Source organism: Kluyveromyces marxianus, chromosome 1, assembly GCF_001417885.1.
Source record: "Kluyveromyces marxianus DMKU3-1042 DNA, complete genome, chromosome 1".
NCBI lineage: Eukaryota > Fungi > Ascomycota > Saccharomycetes > Saccharomycetales > Saccharomycetaceae > Kluyveromyces > Kluyveromyces marxianus.
The window spans coordinates 609754-627527 of NC_036025.1; the positions used below are offsets into that span (position 1 = coordinate 609754).

At 37.0% G+C, this 17774-nt stretch overlaps 9 protein-coding genes across 9 annotated transcripts; 5 read left to right on the forward strand and 4 right to left on the reverse strand.

The window, feature by feature from the left end:
* Window positions 1-26: 26 nt before the first annotated feature.
* UBP8 (ubiquitin-specific protease UBP8) lies at window positions 27-1370 on the reverse strand (the record flags this gene model as incomplete). The annotated part of the gene is made up of 1 exon (XM_022819951.1): window positions 27-1370. The coding sequence occupies one exon, from the start codon at window positions 1368-1370 to the stop codon at window positions 27-29; it is 1344 nt and encodes a 447-aa protein (XP_022673833.1).
* A 670-nt stretch (window positions 1371-2040) lies between these two features.
* On the forward strand, window positions 2041-2700 carry FSH2 (alpha/beta hydrolase; the record flags this gene model as incomplete). Its single annotated transcript, XM_022819962.1, has 1 exon — window positions 2041-2700. One exon carries the CDS (start codon window positions 2041-2043, stop codon window positions 2698-2700), a length of 660 nt encoding a protein of 219 aa, XP_022673834.1.
* A 264-nt stretch (window positions 2701-2964) lies between these two features.
* FSH3 (alpha/beta hydrolase) lies at window positions 2965-3744 on the forward strand (the record flags this gene model as incomplete). Its single annotated transcript, XM_022819973.1, has 1 exon — window positions 2965-3744. One exon carries the CDS (start codon window positions 2965-2967, stop codon window positions 3742-3744), a length of 780 nt encoding a protein of 259 aa, XP_022673835.1.
* A 530-nt stretch (window positions 3745-4274) lies between these two features.
* On the forward strand, window positions 4275-5813 carry FMP42 (Fmp42p; the record flags this gene model as incomplete). Its single annotated transcript, XM_022819984.1, has 1 exon — window positions 4275-5813. One exon carries the CDS (start codon window positions 4275-4277, stop codon window positions 5811-5813), a length of 1539 nt encoding a protein of 512 aa, XP_022673836.1.
* A 404-nt stretch (window positions 5814-6217) lies between these two features.
* RFM1 (Rfm1p) lies at window positions 6218-7165 on the forward strand (the record flags this gene model as incomplete). Its single annotated transcript, XM_022819995.1, has 1 exon — window positions 6218-7165. One exon carries the CDS (start codon window positions 6218-6220, stop codon window positions 7163-7165), a length of 948 nt encoding a protein of 315 aa, XP_022673837.1.
* A 128-nt stretch (window positions 7166-7293) lies between these two features.
* ERG8 (phosphomevalonate kinase) lies at window positions 7294-8643 on the reverse strand (the record flags this gene model as incomplete). The annotated part of the gene is made up of 1 exon (XM_022820006.1): window positions 7294-8643. One exon carries the CDS (start codon window positions 8641-8643, stop codon window positions 7294-7296), a length of 1350 nt encoding a protein of 449 aa, XP_022673838.1.
* A 278-nt stretch (window positions 8644-8921) lies between these two features.
* Window positions 8922-13406, reverse strand: ESC1 (Esc1p; the record flags this gene model as incomplete). The annotated part of the gene is made up of 1 exon (XM_022820017.1): window positions 8922-13406. The coding sequence occupies one exon, from the start codon at window positions 13404-13406 to the stop codon at window positions 8922-8924; it is 4485 nt and encodes a 1494-aa protein (XP_022673839.1).
* A 213-nt stretch (window positions 13407-13619) lies between these two features.
* On the forward strand, window positions 13620-16823 carry TRS130 (transport protein particle complex II subunit TRS130; the record flags this gene model as incomplete). The annotated part of the gene is made up of 1 exon (XM_022820030.1): window positions 13620-16823. The coding sequence occupies one exon, from the start codon at window positions 13620-13622 to the stop codon at window positions 16821-16823; it is 3204 nt and encodes a 1067-aa protein (XP_022673840.1).
* Window positions 16824-16851: 28 nt separating this feature from the next.
* Window positions 16852-17637, reverse strand: HEM4 (uroporphyrinogen-III synthase HEM4; the record flags this gene model as incomplete). Its single annotated transcript, XM_022820041.1, has 1 exon — window positions 16852-17637. The coding sequence occupies one exon, from the start codon at window positions 17635-17637 to the stop codon at window positions 16852-16854; it is 786 nt and encodes a 261-aa protein (XP_022673841.1).
* Between the last annotated feature and the right edge of the window lie 137 nt (window positions 17638-17774).

The window sequence follows — 17774 nt, forward strand, 5'->3', positions numbered from 1 at the left end:
TTATGTAATATACGAATACGACTTCTTCATCGAATAGAATAGAACAATAAATAAGCTTGCTGATCTAAGACTTGCTCTTCTGTTACTGAAGTTACAACAGAATCGTTGAATTTGAACCATTGACCATTATCATTACAAGCAACTGTTGTATAATGACCTTGGTCAACAGTCCCTTGATGTGACACAACGCTTATCAAATCATATGCAATGTTAGGAATGATTTCGTCATCTTTTGTTTTAAAAAGATGAGGTTTCAGGTTTAGATGTAATGGAAACTGTACTCTATCATTTAATTTTACACTTTGTCCATTTAAGAGATGCTCAAATCTTTTTAATTGAATCACAAGGACAATAGGTGCCTTGTGTAATGTCAATTGTTTTATTACGCCTTGATTTTGTTTGCACGTTTCACACTCCCAGTGGAAATCATTTAACGTTTCCTCTCTTTGGAAATGATCCAAGCAATCCTCTAGCGTTAGGTTATTTTTAATTTCCAACGACAGGTCCATAATGGGGTCTATGGAAGTTTTTGCCGATCCGCACTGTGGACATTGCAAAGTGTTTTTTAGGTAACCTTGGAAGATGCGGTGAGAAATGCATTTGCAATCCGATGCCTTTGATGATCCGAATAACCGGACGTGGTCCGTATGAATTTGATTCAGCAAGAATTGCCAATACTCGTGAGCGTCCTGTTGCGAGGAGCCCACAAGATGATTATTGAGATACCACGACGAAGACAAAAGATTCACAAAACCTTTGCTCACGCTGGATGTTGTTGCTGAAACAGGCCCACCACCGTAAAAATCGCTAGCAATTTCGTCAAACGCACATGAAATGCATTTCGATCCTGATTTAAGTGGGCAAATGTTGTAATGCTTATGAGACAAAAGCTCCCGAACAATATATGGATTATGCATGATAGTTTGTATTATACTACTCATAAAACATGTCGAACCAAGGTTCACCAAACCTTGTAACCCATCTCTACGTATGCTAGCGGGGAGTTCCGTTCTCTTCATTACGGAGTCCCAATGACTAGCAGGAATCTCAGTAACCAAGTCTGCCATATAATCGCCACACCGGAAACAAAAAACAAGTCCATTGCTGGAATTCACACCAAAAATATGCCCTACCTTTTGTGAATGTTCCAAGAAGTGGTTGTTGTTCCAGCACCCGCAAAATCCGCATTGCAAGCAAATAAAAGTCGATCCACAGTTCACTTCCCCACAATCGGCACACCTCATAGTCCCAAGAGTTTTACTCTTATAATCGGCATGTCGAATCAGATATCGCACATTCTCACACTCTTTCAGAACTGCATCTCCAAGCTTCTGATTTGAAACGACCTGATCCATATGCGGACAAACCATTGTTAATAATGCACAATAAAAATTGCCCTAAATTTAGCAATATTTTCACCCCTAATCGAATTTACCCAGAAACAGGTACTTTGAAGTATTATAATCTAGAATACAGCTTGTTAGCCTTTAATTCTATGCCGGAGCTAACTTTTTTTGGTTCTCAATGCCTAATGGATCAAAGCCGTTCGCATACTAAAGCTAGTGCATCTTACAAAATCATTGGACCTAAACTATTTTTTTTTTTTCAGTATAATAGCATATGTCAATTTTGTAAGAGGGTAATATAGGTAAAGCAGTCCGGTAACATAGTTACTCTTCTTGAAGGTATCCTATAGGCTTTGAAAATAATGCTATTTATTCGTTATTTAAATACATAATAGAACAGCGGACCATTCTTACCTCTAGATGTTTCTTTGCATTTGGGTTTCAATTATGTCTTTGTAGGCGCTTTTAAGTGGTTTCCAGTGATTCGGCTCGAAAAAATGATCTGCTCGAGAGTTGAAAAAATCAATGCGATGAGCATCTATCTACCTTATCTATCATATATCTGTATTTAGAGCGAGAAAAAAGATGGTAAATCGAAGGAACTCACAACCGAGCTTCAATTGGCTACTTGTTACTTGGTCGGGTGTATATCTATAAATTGCTGATTAGTATTTTCCAAAAACACACGGAAAGAATGGTGAAAAAGGTGCTAATGCTACATGGGTTAGCGCAATCCGGCCCATATTTTGAGTCAAAAACTAAAGGGTTTCGCAGAGTCTTAGAGCCGTTAGGGTACGAATTTTATTACCCAACGGCTCCAACCAAGTGTTCACCAGCTGATATATCAACCGATATTGATGATTTGGGGGCTTCATCGGCGGATGATTACCATACTTGGATTGTGCCCGATCCTGTCAACAATGAGTACAGATTGCCGGACATTACGCGGACTTTTTTGAGAGAGTACATCTTAGAGCATGGTCCTTTTGACGGCATCATAGGGTTTAGCCAGGGTGCTGCTGTTGCTGGATATTTGTTGACAGACTTCAACCATTTGCTCGATCTCACTGAAGAACAGCAACCTACGCTCAAGTTCTGCATCTTGTTCATGGGATTCCGGTTCAAACCGGATGTGTACCAAGAACAGTACATAAAGCACCCAATCACAGTACCCTCAATGCATGTTGCAGGACAATTGGACACAGTGGTAGACGTAGCAAAAATACATGACTTGCATGCGGCTTGTGCAGAAGGGACCGGCACGTACTTGGAGCATTCTGGCGGACACTTCGTGCCAAATTCGAAGGGCTTCGTGACTAAAGTGGCTGAATGGCTACAGAGCTTGCCGGAGTAAAGTCATTGAATCATTTGACATAGTAATCTCGCACACTAGAACCCCGTAATAACTCGAATATCCTATGTGGCCAGGATGACTCGTTCATTCTTTAGTCCACCTAGTGCCCACACACCTTTCTTTTTTTATATATATTTATCAATAGTTTACAGTGTAGATGTAATATGCGAACATGATTCATTTTATAGATGTAAAACTGTGAATTCTCCATAGTGGATGTTGTTCGACGGCTGTTTCGAACCCATCCGATAAACTTCTTGCAGCATGTCCCAATCTCAAAAGATATTGATGCTCCATGGGTATGCACAATCCGATGTGATTTTCAGGGCCAAAACTGCAGGATTGAGGAAGCAACTTGCGAAGAAGGGCTTCGAGCTGTTCTATCCGTGCGGGCCTTATCAACTCCATTCTAAAGACTTCAATGACAGGGAGGTCGATTCAAAAGATGTCCAGAAGTCTGTAGATATGTATGGCTGGTTCTTGAAAGACCTAGAAACCAATAGTTATACATTGAAATCAGAGTTATTGGATTATCTCAGCACTTATATCAAAGAACATGGTCCTTTTGACGGCATTGGCGGGTTTAGCCAGGGCGCAGGCTTAGCTGGATACCTTTCTACAGACTTACAAACAATCCTATCCCTTTCAAATGAAGAGCAACCTCCTTTAAAATTCGCTATGTACTTTTCTGGCTTCAAATTTGAACCCGAGGAATTCCAAAGCCAGTACACTGAACATCCAATTCATATCCCAACGCTTCATGTCATGGGTGAATTGGATTCACTTGTTACAGAAGAACGCTCCATGAAGTTATACGAGGCTTGCGATCCCTCTACACGAACCCTTCTAAAATATCCAGGAGGCCATTACATACCTAACACAAGACCCTTCATCAATAACGTCTTGAGTTGGCTACAGGCACATTCAGGAAAAACTACAGACGACAAGTCGCATGAAACAAGCAAAAAAGCTACTACCGCCTCTTCAAACGACCATTTGGATAACGATCTACTGGATGTGATCGATTCTCTCGGTAAGATATAGATTCTCACTATATAGACGCAACAATCTTTAAACTAAGCAGTCAGCCGCTTGCTAACCCACAATCATGCGTAGAAAAACTGAACTGAATTAAGCCCGAATCAAAGGCCACTTCAGTGCATAACATACAAAATTCAACCTCTAAAGAATGAGGCCAAGAAATCATTCGGTGCATCCCACTCTTTGCCATCCATTATGACCATGGATACATCTGTTTCGTATATCTCCGTCCGCATATTCTTATCGAAGTAGCATCTTATCAAAAAACATACATTTTTCTATTGAAAGTGCAGTATTAACAGAAAGCGAAGAACCAAAAGAAATGCTTGATCAATTATTCAAGGACACTATATAAGAGAGCCCACCTCTTCATATAACGAACCTACAGGAAAGAGATCACCTTCAACCTTATTCGTATCAACACCTCTCTGTGTAAAGGCAAAAGTGTTCTACTGCATCGAATATCTTGCCGAATTATATGAAAAGTTTGGAATAACAGTAAGCGAAAGAAGGTTAGGGGACAAAAGCAACCGATGACTGTAAAAACTGTTGGAGGTTTCGATATACGTATCGTACAGGTTCTATGTGCCATTATCTGGTGTTTTCTTTCTGCTGGATTGATCTTTGGTTTTGCAGCGTTAAAACCCGTTCTTGTTGACCAACATGTGTATGAAGAACTATGTTATAAAGATGGATTGGCTGCAAATATTCCATGTACAGAACAAGATTTGAAGCTTAATAGAATGTTCACCATTGGTGCAGTTGTTACAAATTCAATTGCATTCCCAGTTGGTTGGGTGTTGGATCATTATGGTCCTAGAGTCTGTGGTCTTATCGGATCTTTATTCCTATTTCTAGGGTCTGGATGCTACATTGCTACCAAGCACTTGACATTTTTGGACCCTTACTTGTATGGGTACATTCTTCTTGCTATCGGGGGTCCATTTGTGTTCATTTCCTCTTTTCAATTAGCAAATACATTCCCTAAATATTCGGGTTCCATCCTTGCTGTCATTACAGGGGCATTCGACTGTTCCTCAGCCTTATTCCTATTCTACAGACTCTACTATCAAAAGGTTGATTCTGGACTAAACTTGAAGAGGTTCTTTAGCCTTTATTTGATTGTGCCTACCTTCATTACATTCTGCCAATTAACTTTTATGCCCTCAAAGTCTTACAAAACCTTAGGAGCAGTTCACAAATTAGAGATTGAAGGATTGGATGAGGATGGTAACCTTCCAGAAGGCCAAGACGCTTCTTTAATTATTCCAGATGAAGGAGAACGTGAATCTTTACTCTCTGGATCGGCTCCTTTGATACAGCCAGTTCTTTCGCATGGATCAAGAAGAAAGAGTGTGTTAGAGAACTACGTGGAAGCTAAATTGGAAAAGAAAACACATGGTGTTTTTGGTGTGCTTCATGACGAGACGGCTTTGAATCAAATCAAGTCGTACTGGTTTATATTAATGTTGCTATTCACGGTAATTACGATGCTGAGGATCAATTACTTCGTCGCAACGGTTAGATCTCAAGAAGAATACTTGCTCCAGGATCCTTCTCTAGCCGCAACAATCAACTCTATCTTTGATGTAGCTTTACCATTAGGTGGTGTTATAGCAATTCCGCTAGTTGGTATTTTGCTAGATAGGGTTGAAACTTATTCAGTCCTTTTCTTGGCAACATGTTTATCCATTATTATCGGTATTTTCGGTTTAATTCCTGCATTTGTGCCAAATTTGATCGGTATCTTTATTCTAGTCGTTTTCAGGCCATTTTACTATACTGTGGTTTCAGATTACTGCTCTAAGATTTTTGGATTCGAAACGTTCGGGACAGTTTACGGATTAATGATTTGCATTGCTGGGTTTATGAATCTTTCCCAAACTTACTTGGACAAACTTACCCATACTACTTTCAAAATGAACCCAACACCAGTAAATATTTGTTTATTGTCGGCTACGATAATCATTTCAGTGACACTACTACTGTATATTAGATTCCAAACCAAGAAAAGAGCAAAGCTAATGGAAGAGATCCAAAATTCTTCAACTTCTCCGTATAGTTCTACGTAAACTCAAAACGTATAAATTACAACGTTGTATAGTATTTACAAAGTTTAAGACTTTTTTTACTTATTATTACCTCTCCTTCCTATTCATTGCCCAATCCTCCCAACTTTTGGGTTATCGGTTCTGCCATATATCGCAAATATGAACTCGTGATTATTCACTTTCCACCGCTATATACGGCTTTCTAGTTTCTGTATATTTTTGGCGAAGACCAAAATGAGAAAAAAATTTGACGTTTTACAGCCTTAAAGTGTATGGAATTGAAACGTATTACTGGTGGGGAAAGAGGGGGAATACAAGTTTACATAAAGCATATTCTAACAACACTGTTGTCAAACTATTTGATAGCTAGAATTGTGCTATAATTTGTTGCGTATATTATACAGTACGAGGTGACAGAAGATATCATGAGCAAATCTGAGGAAACCACGGCAGTGGATATAGGATTAAACGAAAACCTAACAAGTGGCAAGCAAGTAAAGCTAGAGAAGGAATCTGGAAATGACTCTAAGGAATCTAAAGTCAATGGTAATAATTCTATTTTAGAGAGTAATAATGCTCATAAATTAAGTGCAAACTTTGACAGTTATATATATCAGATCAAAGAAAGAAGACAAAAGTTGTACGATGAGCTCAAGCAGCTAGAGAGAGAGATCATACCGCGTGAGTTTGAATCTTACAATGAATATTATCTAATAAAAAACTTTAAAGTAGGGAAGTCTGCAAGCGGTCGCGTAAATGTGGAGGGATTGCGTAGTAGAGGAAATGGTGGACCTTATCGTAGATTAAAACGTACTTCAAGACGTGGCAGTCCACATGGTTCTCGCGACAGTTCCAGGTATTCGAGTGATGGGAACTCTGATGACGAAGGTAATAAATCGGATCCCGAGAATAGAGAACCACACAGCAATGACGTAGAATACAAACCTAGCTCGTATAAAATTAACAGGGAAATAACTGCTTCTTCAATAATAGAAGAAGATAGTACTGGCCCAGTCAGAAGGTCTACGAGATTAACCAGAAAAGAGAAGGAGAGGCAACTTTCCAAAGAAAAACTTAAGAAGAAGGAATTAGAAAATAAAGAGAAAGAAAGAGATAGTTCAGTATCTGATAACGAATATCAATCTTGTGTTATTCAACATCTTTACGAAAATTTGATACAAAAGATTGAGAAACCAGTAAGAAGATCAGATTGGTTGCTACCTCCAAAGAATAGGTACATACCTGAAAAAAATCAACCAGTTAAGCATGAGCCAGAACAAATTAAAATCAATGAACTTGCAAGAAATTCGCGCATCAAAAAAGTGCTATCTCGTTTTGATGGTGGATTAGCAGGTGTTCGTACGAATAACTAGTAACTCTCACTATCAATTTGTTATGCTTACATCTATAAAAGTATAAACACACACACACACACACACACACACACATATATATATATATATATATATTAAGACAGCGGTTTAAACTTTTTTCAGCATCTCTATCTTAAGTTCAAATAATTATTGGCTTTTTCTTCAATTATACCCATATCCTGTTGGGATAAATCCAACCAGGTTACTTTAGAGAAGGTAGGATCGTTCTTGGTTTCATCGGCAATGTGACAGCTGTCCGTAGTGATCAAACATATAGCATCGTAGCCACCAGCACCAGGGACTACTCCTGTTAACACTCCTGGAAGCTTAACCGCGGCGTCTAATAGATGTGTTTGAACTTCGGGTTCAATATCAGCCCCTGATTCTTTAGTAATAATTCTGAAGTTTTCTCTGATTCGACTTACAGCAGATATAATTTTTTCCAACAAAGGGTGTGTTACTTTACCCTTTGAATTTAATGTTTCAATCAATGACTCGTACTCTTCTCTTTCTTTATCACATAATAATGTTAGTTGACGTAGAGATTCGATAAATTCTAAATTGGCTTGACTTATTGCATTATAGATATCTAAGCTTCTTGGGTAATTTTCTTTATACCACTGGTTGACTAAAGCAACCAACTTGGTAGTATTGGAGCCATTGTTGACATCACCCATTATCAATCTCAGTCTGGGTGGAAGCGAAACTCTCTCAGCATGAACATTCCAGTTGGTATTGTCGATCAAATTTTTTAAAGCAGAGTGGTAATCACCTCCAATAACTGAAGGCAGGTTTTCAATCAAGGAAGGATCAAATCTACTGTACGTTATAGATCCATAAACCGCAGCAGCAATGTCAAATCCGCTGCCTATCTTCCCTTGTGCCTGACAATGAGCTACTTGAGCCAAATTATGAATTAATTCCATAGACTCCGAGGAGGATACATCAATAGAAGGTTTAAAGCAAGAAACTAATGCAGTGATAAGAACAGTAACAAGTCCCGCTGACGAACCAAGACCTGTCTTTGGAATTTCAGTAATTGTTTTTTTATGGAAAAGGAAGCTTTTGATTTCATTTGTTTTTAATTCCGTGTCGGCCTGAGAGTGATAGCCTGGATCTGAATATATTTCAATAAGGATGTCACCATTTTCTGACAGATCTGGCTGGAAATAGTTGAAGATAGTTAGAAGAGTTCTTTCAATGAAAGGATTCTTGCGACCATTCATTTCTTTTGGAGTATAAAACGAATTTGAATCAATCTCATATTGCCACTCATCGCCATTAAATTGAATGCTACGAACTGTAACTTTGATGGATGTAGTTGATTTTTCAATTGCAGCTTCTTGACTAACAAGCGCATGCATTCTAGCTGATAGTGCAACGACATAGGAACGGTACTCAGGTTTTAAAACAAGGTAACCACCAGCTAAAAGAGCTTTTCCTGGTGCACTAAAGGCCCTTATATGTTCCTGCAACATTTTATATTATTTCTCGTTGATTCTCGAGGCTCAATGACACCCTATTTCGCTCCATTTTAGGTCTTTTAGTTAAATTAGGTGTTTAGAATGGCGTCTCGCGCTGAGCCCAAGAGATATTTATTTTATTTTAATAAAAACGTCCTTAAATTTGTGTTACCCGGTGTGGTAAGATTATATATTACATAGTGAATTAGAAAGCTTAAAGGGATTATAGATGAAATTTAGTACGAAAAGCTCATCAGTCATGGGTACCAACAAGTGTATTTTTTAGTACCATATCATTTAGATCTCGGTCTCAGGTTTCTCATAACAGAGTTTCTTTGTCTGTATTGCTTCTTTTTCTTATTACGCTTTTTTTTCGATGGTTTACGCTCAGTATCAACTGCACGAGGTCTCTTTTTGACTGGCGTTCTCTCTAGCTTTGGAAGCTCTTCTTGAATAGTAACTTGAATATCAGAAACTTTTTCGGGTTTCTCTTCTGCGAGTATAGTTACAGTATCTTCTGGTTTTGCAGTTTTTAGTTGCGAATCCATATCATTGTTTTCGTTATATGAGGATTTAGAATCCGACCTTGTCGATGTTTCGATTTTGGATAGTTCGACATCCTCGTTGTTATCTGCCGAATAAAACACATCATTTGAACTATCTCTACTATTATCTTCATTATTCACATTGTTTTTAGGTTTTGATATCGAAGCTTGCTTCTTTGTGGGAGCTAATGTCTCATTATTTTCGTAATGGTTGTCATCATGGTTCATATTAGTTCCCTCAGAAGCTTGTTCAATTTTAACATTTTCCTCTAGGAACTGCGGTTTTTCAGTAATTTCACCTTTAATATCTGAGATTTCAGATCCATAATCATTATGTTCTGCTTTCTTAGAGGTTAAGTGTTGCTTATCATCTCCTTTAACATTTTCTTCCTTAACAAGTTCTTCCTCAAGATTTTCTTCATCAACAAGTTCTTCATCAGCAAGTTCGTCCTGAACATTTTCTTCTTCAACATTTTCTTCCTGAACATTTTCTTCTTCAACATTTTCTTCCTGAATATCTTCTTCCTTAATATCTTCTTCCTTAATATCTTCTTCATCAACAAGTTCTTCATCAGCAAGTTCTTCATCAGCAAGTTCTTCCTGAATATCTTCTTCCTCAAGATTTTCTTCATCAACAAGTTCCTCATCAGCAAGTTCGTCCTGAACATCTTCTTCCTTGACATCTTCTTCCTTGACATCTTCTTCTTGAACATCTTCTTCGTTGACAGTTGATATATATTCAATGTTTTCCGCTGGAGAAGCATCAATACTACCATCATCATAAGGAAGAGTAACAGAGTTCACAGTACTTACAAATTCAGAAGCAGCATTACTGACAGAGGTTAAACCATTAGCCAATGAAGATAATATCTTTAATGGAGAAGAAATTATGAGTTTTGCAATTGATTTTCTGGAACCAGACGATGAATCAGCATCTGTAGATCCATGTTGTTGTGTAATCTCTGACGTTATATCGGAGTTTTGGTTATTATGCGGTATGTTGTTGTCAAATTTAGCAACCTGCTCTGTTCCGTTTGCTTGATCGTTCTCCTTCCGGTGAATGGATAATTCAGGGGATTCTGATAGTAAAACTTCAATCTCATCCAAGTTTTGTACGGAAGATTGAATACTATTTTCTGACAGAGACTTTGCATTTCGGAAGCCAATGTTTTGTACATCTGCATTTTCAATTTCAGTAGATACATGGTTGGAGTCATCAATATGCCACACATCATTTACAATATTATTACCAGTTGCTTCCACAGTTATGTCCTGAACACTTTGGGAAGTATAATGTGTAGATTCCTGTACTGTTACATTTCCATCAGGAAGCTGATTATCAGAATTTAGTTCAGTGTTATTTTCTGTGATTTCAGTTTCGAAAGCAACCTCTTCTATAATCACAGCATCATGAACGATTTCTGGAGATGACTTTAAAGTAACTTCAGGTTCTGTAGATATCTTTTGAATATTATCTGTTGAAGGAACTTCAGTAACTACCTCTTCAACTTGAATGGTTGAATTTTCAGTACCACCACTCGATATTGATCTTTCTAATGGCTCTGTTACTATTGGTGTAGGTACACTACTTTCATTACTTTCCTGACCATGAATGATCAAATTGACATAGTCACTCAACTCTGTGCGCTTTTCTGAATGTTTCAGAACTTTAAATGGGTACGATTGTGTAGCTGTAGCTTGAGGATGTAAGAGAGGTAGTGTCTTAATGTTACTTTTATCTTTCACTGATGACGATTCAAAAGGGTTACTTTCATTTGAAAGTTCTTTAGTATCATCATATGCTGAAATACCGTCGTTGTGAGTTTGAGATGCCGAGGGTTTTGAACCAATTTGCTCTTTGGTAACTTCAGTACCAAAAGCTGGTTCCAATGTTTCGGGAGAGCTTTGTAATGCCATAGAATTCTGAAGGTTATTACTGAGGACAGACGTAAGTGAAGCTCCACGTTGATCGAGAAGATCGCATTCTAAGTTTACTGAAAGTCTGTTTAGTTTGATTCTATCAGTCATATTATGATCAATTGAAGTTTCAATTTCTTCACTGCCAGAAGTGGGAATCTTTCTAACAGGGCTGGTTGTAAGTCTTATCGTCTCTTCGTCTACAAACAATGGTATTTTTATAGCAACATCCCTCTCTTCAGGCATAGAATTCTCCTTAGACGGTAGTTCACTTTCGTTTTCGACGTCAGAATCTGCAGAACAAATACCTTCTTGGTCTTCACTGTTTATCATTACTGGAGAAGTATGCTTGGAATTACTTGAATCTTCAATATTTTCTATTGGCACCGTTTCGTTAATGGTGTTGGAAGCGTCGAAACTAGAATTTTTTGGAAGAGCTTTCTTAAATTCTTGAGATATTACATTGCTTACATCATTTCGATCAACCGAAGAATCTTCCTCACATTGATTTTCTTGTATACCTCCATTAACTCCTTCGGCAGACAACCCTAAAGAATCAAGAATATTCTGTAATATATGGTCTTCTTCTTGAACTTTCTCCGAATTTTCAAATGGATTATTACTGAATGCTGAATGGTACTCTGTGGTTGATCCATCTCTGTATTCTTCCGCACCACTTATTCTAGAGTCCGTATCTGAGTAAGTTTCTGAGAATGAGAGTGTATATTTGGCTTTTTTCTGTGGAGGAGAGTTCTCTGCATATGTCACGGTTTCTTGAACTTCAGAATCTTGTTTTTCCTCATTAACTGTAGCGAGATTAGATGAGCTTTGTTTCGTCTCAGATTCACTTTCGATGTTTACAGAAGAATCCAACACAGCAGCTGATTTCAAATTATCTACCTCTTTCTGTTCTTCTTCATTTTTTCCGGTGACTATTGAGTGATCATGATCTGTTATCAATCCGTACTCGTTGTTACCTGAATTGATATGGTAGCTATACTCACCAAGTTCACCTACCCCATCAGATCTGAGATTTTGTGTATCTTCCTCAGAATAGGATTGTTCGCTAATATCTTCACTATATTGTTCTTGTTCTTGTTCTTCAATATCAGATGAATTGTATTGACTGTTGTGTTTTTGCTCATGGGAAAGTTCTGCGTCTTCACTATGCGCATCTTCCGACTCAATATGCATTGTTTCAAAATCCTCAATATCGTGACGGTTCATTCTATCAAGTGCTTGTTTAGCAATTGAATTCATATTGTATATGAAATCTGATTGATGTTCGGCTTTTCCAACAGAATTCTCAATATCAGAATGAGCATTGAATTCCTCAACATTGGCAACTTCTTCTTCATTTTCTATTCCTTCCTCCTCTGAGTTATCCGTCATTTCAACAACATTATCATCTACTACTTCTTCATAAGATTTAATATCAGGTTCTGAGAGTTCAACATTCTCATTAGATTTCTCTTTCATCGCATAGTTATTATCAAGTCTAGGCTGGCTAGGCTGTTGCATGTACAGAATAGGTTTTGAAGTTTCCTGATCTCCTTCCGAAGATATATCTTCCTCGTTGATGTAACCTTCCTCGTCAGAGTATTCAGATAGCAACTGATTTTCATCTCGGTTGGAATGTTCCGAAGATACTGGTGAAGGTGATCCAATCTCTTCGTCTCCCTCACTTCCAAATAGCTCTTCCTCTTCCTCTTCCTCTTCCTCTTCCTCGTCTTCTTCCTCGTCTTGTGGTTCATCACTCAGCACTCCAAGGGCGTCATTGTCATTGAAAGAGTTTGCATACTGCTCTGTTTCTTCCATGGATTCATCTTCATCGCTTAGAATTATTATAGAATCATCAGATGAACTCTCCCGTTCTTTTGTGGTACTTACAGATACACTCTCCGGTCCTTTTACAGCTGGAATCGCATCTGATAAATCACCAAATATCTGGGAGTCGTCATTTCCAAGTGATTTATCAATGTACTCTAATCTAAGTGATTCTTTACGAAGTTCTGCCTCCACATCATACTGAAGGGATTTTTCCTTTGCAGATACTGATTTTAGTAAGTTTCGCCCCCTCTCTATCAAAGACTGAACCATTTCAACTGTCTCGTTTGCATCCAATGATATGTTATTCACTGAGCTGCTGGCTCTAACGCCTTGACTATGCTGTACAAGAGAGTTAGAGTTCTGAACCGCATTACGTCGCCTAATACTCAAATGTACTCCTCTGCTGACAAAAGGAGAATGAGGACGTCGGAAAGATTTTCCTTTGCCTTTATCATTAAATTCTATAAATAAAGGCCTTTTAGACATGATATGTTGCTCGGTTATATTCTGTCCATACTGAGTTGTTTCCTTAGGTATATTGTAAAACCTTAAAGTTTTACATATTTCCTTTATTTCATTATGTTTTCTTGCAGTATTAGAAAAAGCATATCAAAACTACAGATAGGATGCAAACAAAATACGAAATAAAATAGTACAATTAACGGACGTAATTTACCAAAAGCAGCAACCCAAGTACTAATGACAGAGAGTGATGAAACTTCAATTATACCCTGTGTGGAAATAAGTTACTTTGATCCATTTCATCTGTTTGAAGGGCTACGAAATGAATTGGAACAGAGATTGCCTTTGATAAACCTTCATTGGAAATCAAAGGAAGGAACCTTAAAGACAATTCCCAAATTAAGAGTAGATTTCAAGGCATCTACTGGGGAAAAATTGGTCGAAGAATATGTCTTAAAACCATTTATCAATTGCGTTATTGTTTCCTGTGAATCCGTTGAAGAGTATAGATCTAAAATTAGGCCATTGATAAAGAATTGGCTACCTCTCCAAGATGATGTGTATTGTACTAACATTGCAATTCTCCACTCGAACAAAGAGGTAATGGACTCCAATATGTTCAAATCTATTTCCTTGATTGAAAAGTTTAGCAAAGATTTCCCATCATTAAAAACCATCGAAACTAAAACTGTTTATAAGTCCAATGAAGAAAGAGATTCATTCTGGAGCGCTTTAATCAATAAACTAAAACAAGACTTACTTGAAGTATTTGAAAGAAGGATCCAAATATATAGTTTGGCGTCCAAAAATGAAACAGATCCTGTTAAATGTGTTATGTTGCATGAAAATCTATTGAAGATATATTTGAGTTTTCAACTTTGTGATGAAGCTAGTAAAGAAATATCAAGTTTAGAGAGCCTACTAACGGACTCTAAAAAGTTTCCTGTACCCCTTGGTGAACTGCAGAGTGCAGTGTTCAATCAAGACAATTTTACTGTAAACACAATAAGCACTCTTCTATCAAAAAATGAATTGACGTTTTTCCGTTTACACAAATGCATAGTTAGAGCACAACTAGAACTCTTTATCATCAGTTCCGAGTCTCGTGATTCAGCAGAAAAGTTGAATACTGCATTCCATAATTTTATTTGGAAATTGTACAGTCATTATAAACATGATGAAAAATGGTTACAATTCAAATACTCTCTCTACGATGAATTTATTTACTTGAGTCTCTTTGACAGCATTAAATCAGATTTTTTAAAACTCATGCTTTGTGACCTAAAGAATGAACAGAGGGAATGTTGGATACAGCTGGCATGTTCCTCAATGAAATATTCAATCCCCCTTCGAGACTGTTACAATCCTATAATAGCAAAAGTTGACCAAGAACTAATTGAAAGTTTTCGCACTAAAGACCTGTTCTATTCTAATTTATTAGAAAAAACCACCGCTCTTCTCAAGGAATATTCTGTATATACTTCCAAAAGACAAAGAGTTATGGATTGGTTGTCTATTGACGTTGCATTGGTTTACTTTGACAGGGGGAATTATCAAGAATGCATGACTATTCTTCAATCATCTTATGATTTTTATATGGAATCTCATTGGCCAGTTATTAGCACATGGCTGTTAGAGTTCTACGTTGAATGTATTAAAAAATCTACAGATGTTGAAGTAATAGATGTTGATGGAGACTTAGTTCCTAAGTCCATTGTCTTGAGTAATTCTTACTTAAACCTTCTCACATCGAAGGGGGATGCTGCAGGGCATTGGTGGGATGAATTTTTGAATTGCAATACTGAAAATAATGACAATCTAGTTTATCCACTTGATAATATTTTTTTGGTTGATATTCCTCGTCGAGTTTCCCCGGTTGCTCCTAACAAATATGGTATCGACATATCGTTTAGTAAAAAATCAATCAGTAAAGATATTAATGTATCATTTGCAAAACTATTAATGAAGAACTACTCAGATGAGTTTTTAACTTTCTCATCCAATGATTTAACGCTTACCGGTGATACTTCTACATATACATTAACATCTAATAATATCGTATGGTGCACATTTGAATTGGTTTCATTAGAAATTATGGTGGGAACGACTGTTTTTAAGAAAGAGTTTGACTCATTCGAAACTGAAGATAGCTTAAAGTTGGAACCTTGTCAATTTGCTGGTTCATTTAATATTGATGTTCATAAATTCATCGAAAAAATTGGCGAATGTAGTTATCTGAAATTGTGCTTTGAAAATCCTGAGGAAGTGGACAGTTTTACATTAAGTATAACAACAAGTGAAGATGGTGTTGTGTTTGAGGGTGGACAGAAGCACTTTGTTGTTAAAGATTTAAATGTCACGAGGGTTCCTTTTTCAATGTTATCAACAACCTCTAGTAAATTTACTATAAAAACGTTGCTGTCATTTACTAGAGATGGTGAAGATTTTACAGAGAGTAGTATTCATGAAATTGACTGCAGTTTACCATTAGCAGTTACTGTTAATGATATTTACCTAGAAAAAAAGTTGTTATTTGATTTCTCCTTAAAGGTATTAGCTGATGAGCCTATAATTCTTTGTGCTGCGGAGTTATCATCTACTTCTCCAGATATGTTCACCATTACTAACGGACAGTCATTTTCAGATCAAGAAGTACTGAACCCTTGTCTCAATGCACCATATCAGATATATTTTCAAATTTCCAAAAACAGTGGTAAGTTTTCTTCTTCTGATAGCTTCAATTTATCATTAAAATATCTTCGTTTAAACCAGTATCTTGAAGTTATGCTTCAAACTTATCTATCAAATAAGTTGAACGATGTGGATTATGAAAACCTATGGAAATCCTACATCTTGCCTTTTTTGAAATTCGATTTGAAGGCATTTGAAATGTCAAGGAAATTAACTGTAATTAAGAAAGAATCGATGATGAAAATTCGAATGAACCAAGAAAAGTCATTTGCTAAACAAGATAGACACAAGTCTCTTCTGAACGAGTTAACATCGGGGATATCAATTGATGAAATTGAAATTAACAAACGCTCTCTAACTGAATCTCTAGAAGAATTAGTTATATGCGTAAAACCCCCAGCAATGGAGATATTTTTCTCTGTTACATTTTCACGTGTAAATCCTACTGTTGAGTTAGAGCCTGGTGTTTCATCAGTTTTTAGGGTTTCTATAACTAGTTTACATGATGATTGGGAAACTAAAGATGAACAAGTAAAAGCTGTTTTCACGGTAAACAATAACTCAGAATGGGCAGTGGGTGGTAAAAGGCGTTTCGAAGTGGATTCAAAACAAATTACCGTTGATGTGAATCTAATACCTTTAAGAAGAGGTTATCTCAATTATCCAGCTGTTGAGATTACAAATCTAGATGGAGATTCGGTGGGTCAAATTGACTACCATGATTCTAACGATAAAATATTGATATTTTAAGTACAGTATTTGTATTAATTTATAGACTTTATTTGTAACTATTAATGGCATTCAGTAAGAATATTGGAGACGGCTTAAAACTAACAGTGTCTGGTTTCAAACCTTTTTCTAGGAGGTACTTTTCCGTTGTAGGACCTATGCTAGCAATTTTATAGCCCTTGTTCTCTTTTAGGTACTCAATTATATCTTCCGTACCCTGGGGACTAAAGAACACAATCCATGTGGAGGGCTTGTTCATAACCGCTTGGTTATTCTCATCATTCTTATAGTGCAAAATAAAACGATCAATATTGTCTAACAGATTCTCGGTTTTGTAAGTTACAATTTCGTTGACCTTGTAGCCATTAGCTTTAAGTTTCTTGGGAATGATATCTCTTCTTATTTCTCCAACTAAAAACAAAAAGTGATCAATCTCTTCCTCAGAATGCGATTTAACAATCAGATCAGCAAGTAATCCGCCATTTCCAACTTCGACTCCTCCTCTTATGTTTTGAAAACCAGAATTTCTCAAGAACTCCGAAGTGGCCGGTCCAACTGTGTATATAGTCTTTTCCTTTAAAAGAGATTGCTCTTCCGTAGTCATTTTAGGAAGTATTGACTCATTTAGACATTCGACTGTTCGTTGTGAAGTAACTATAATGTATTTCAATTTCGTTAGGTAGCTCCTGTTTCTGAATAGCGTCAACGCTTCGTCTGGAACATGGAAATGGCGTATTAGTGGAACAAATACAGGTTCAAACCCTCCATCTGTAAAAGTGGTTTCGTACGGGTCTGTAGGTGTTGTTTTGTTCTTAAGAAAAATTATTCTGGACATTGGTTACTTTATGGTCAGTCCTGTTTGTTTCAGAGTGACTTATAAGCTATATATCATTTACTTCTTACCAATGGTCGGTTTGTCCTTAATATATGCATCCGAAATCCCAGGACTTACCAGACCCGATTCAATTTTTT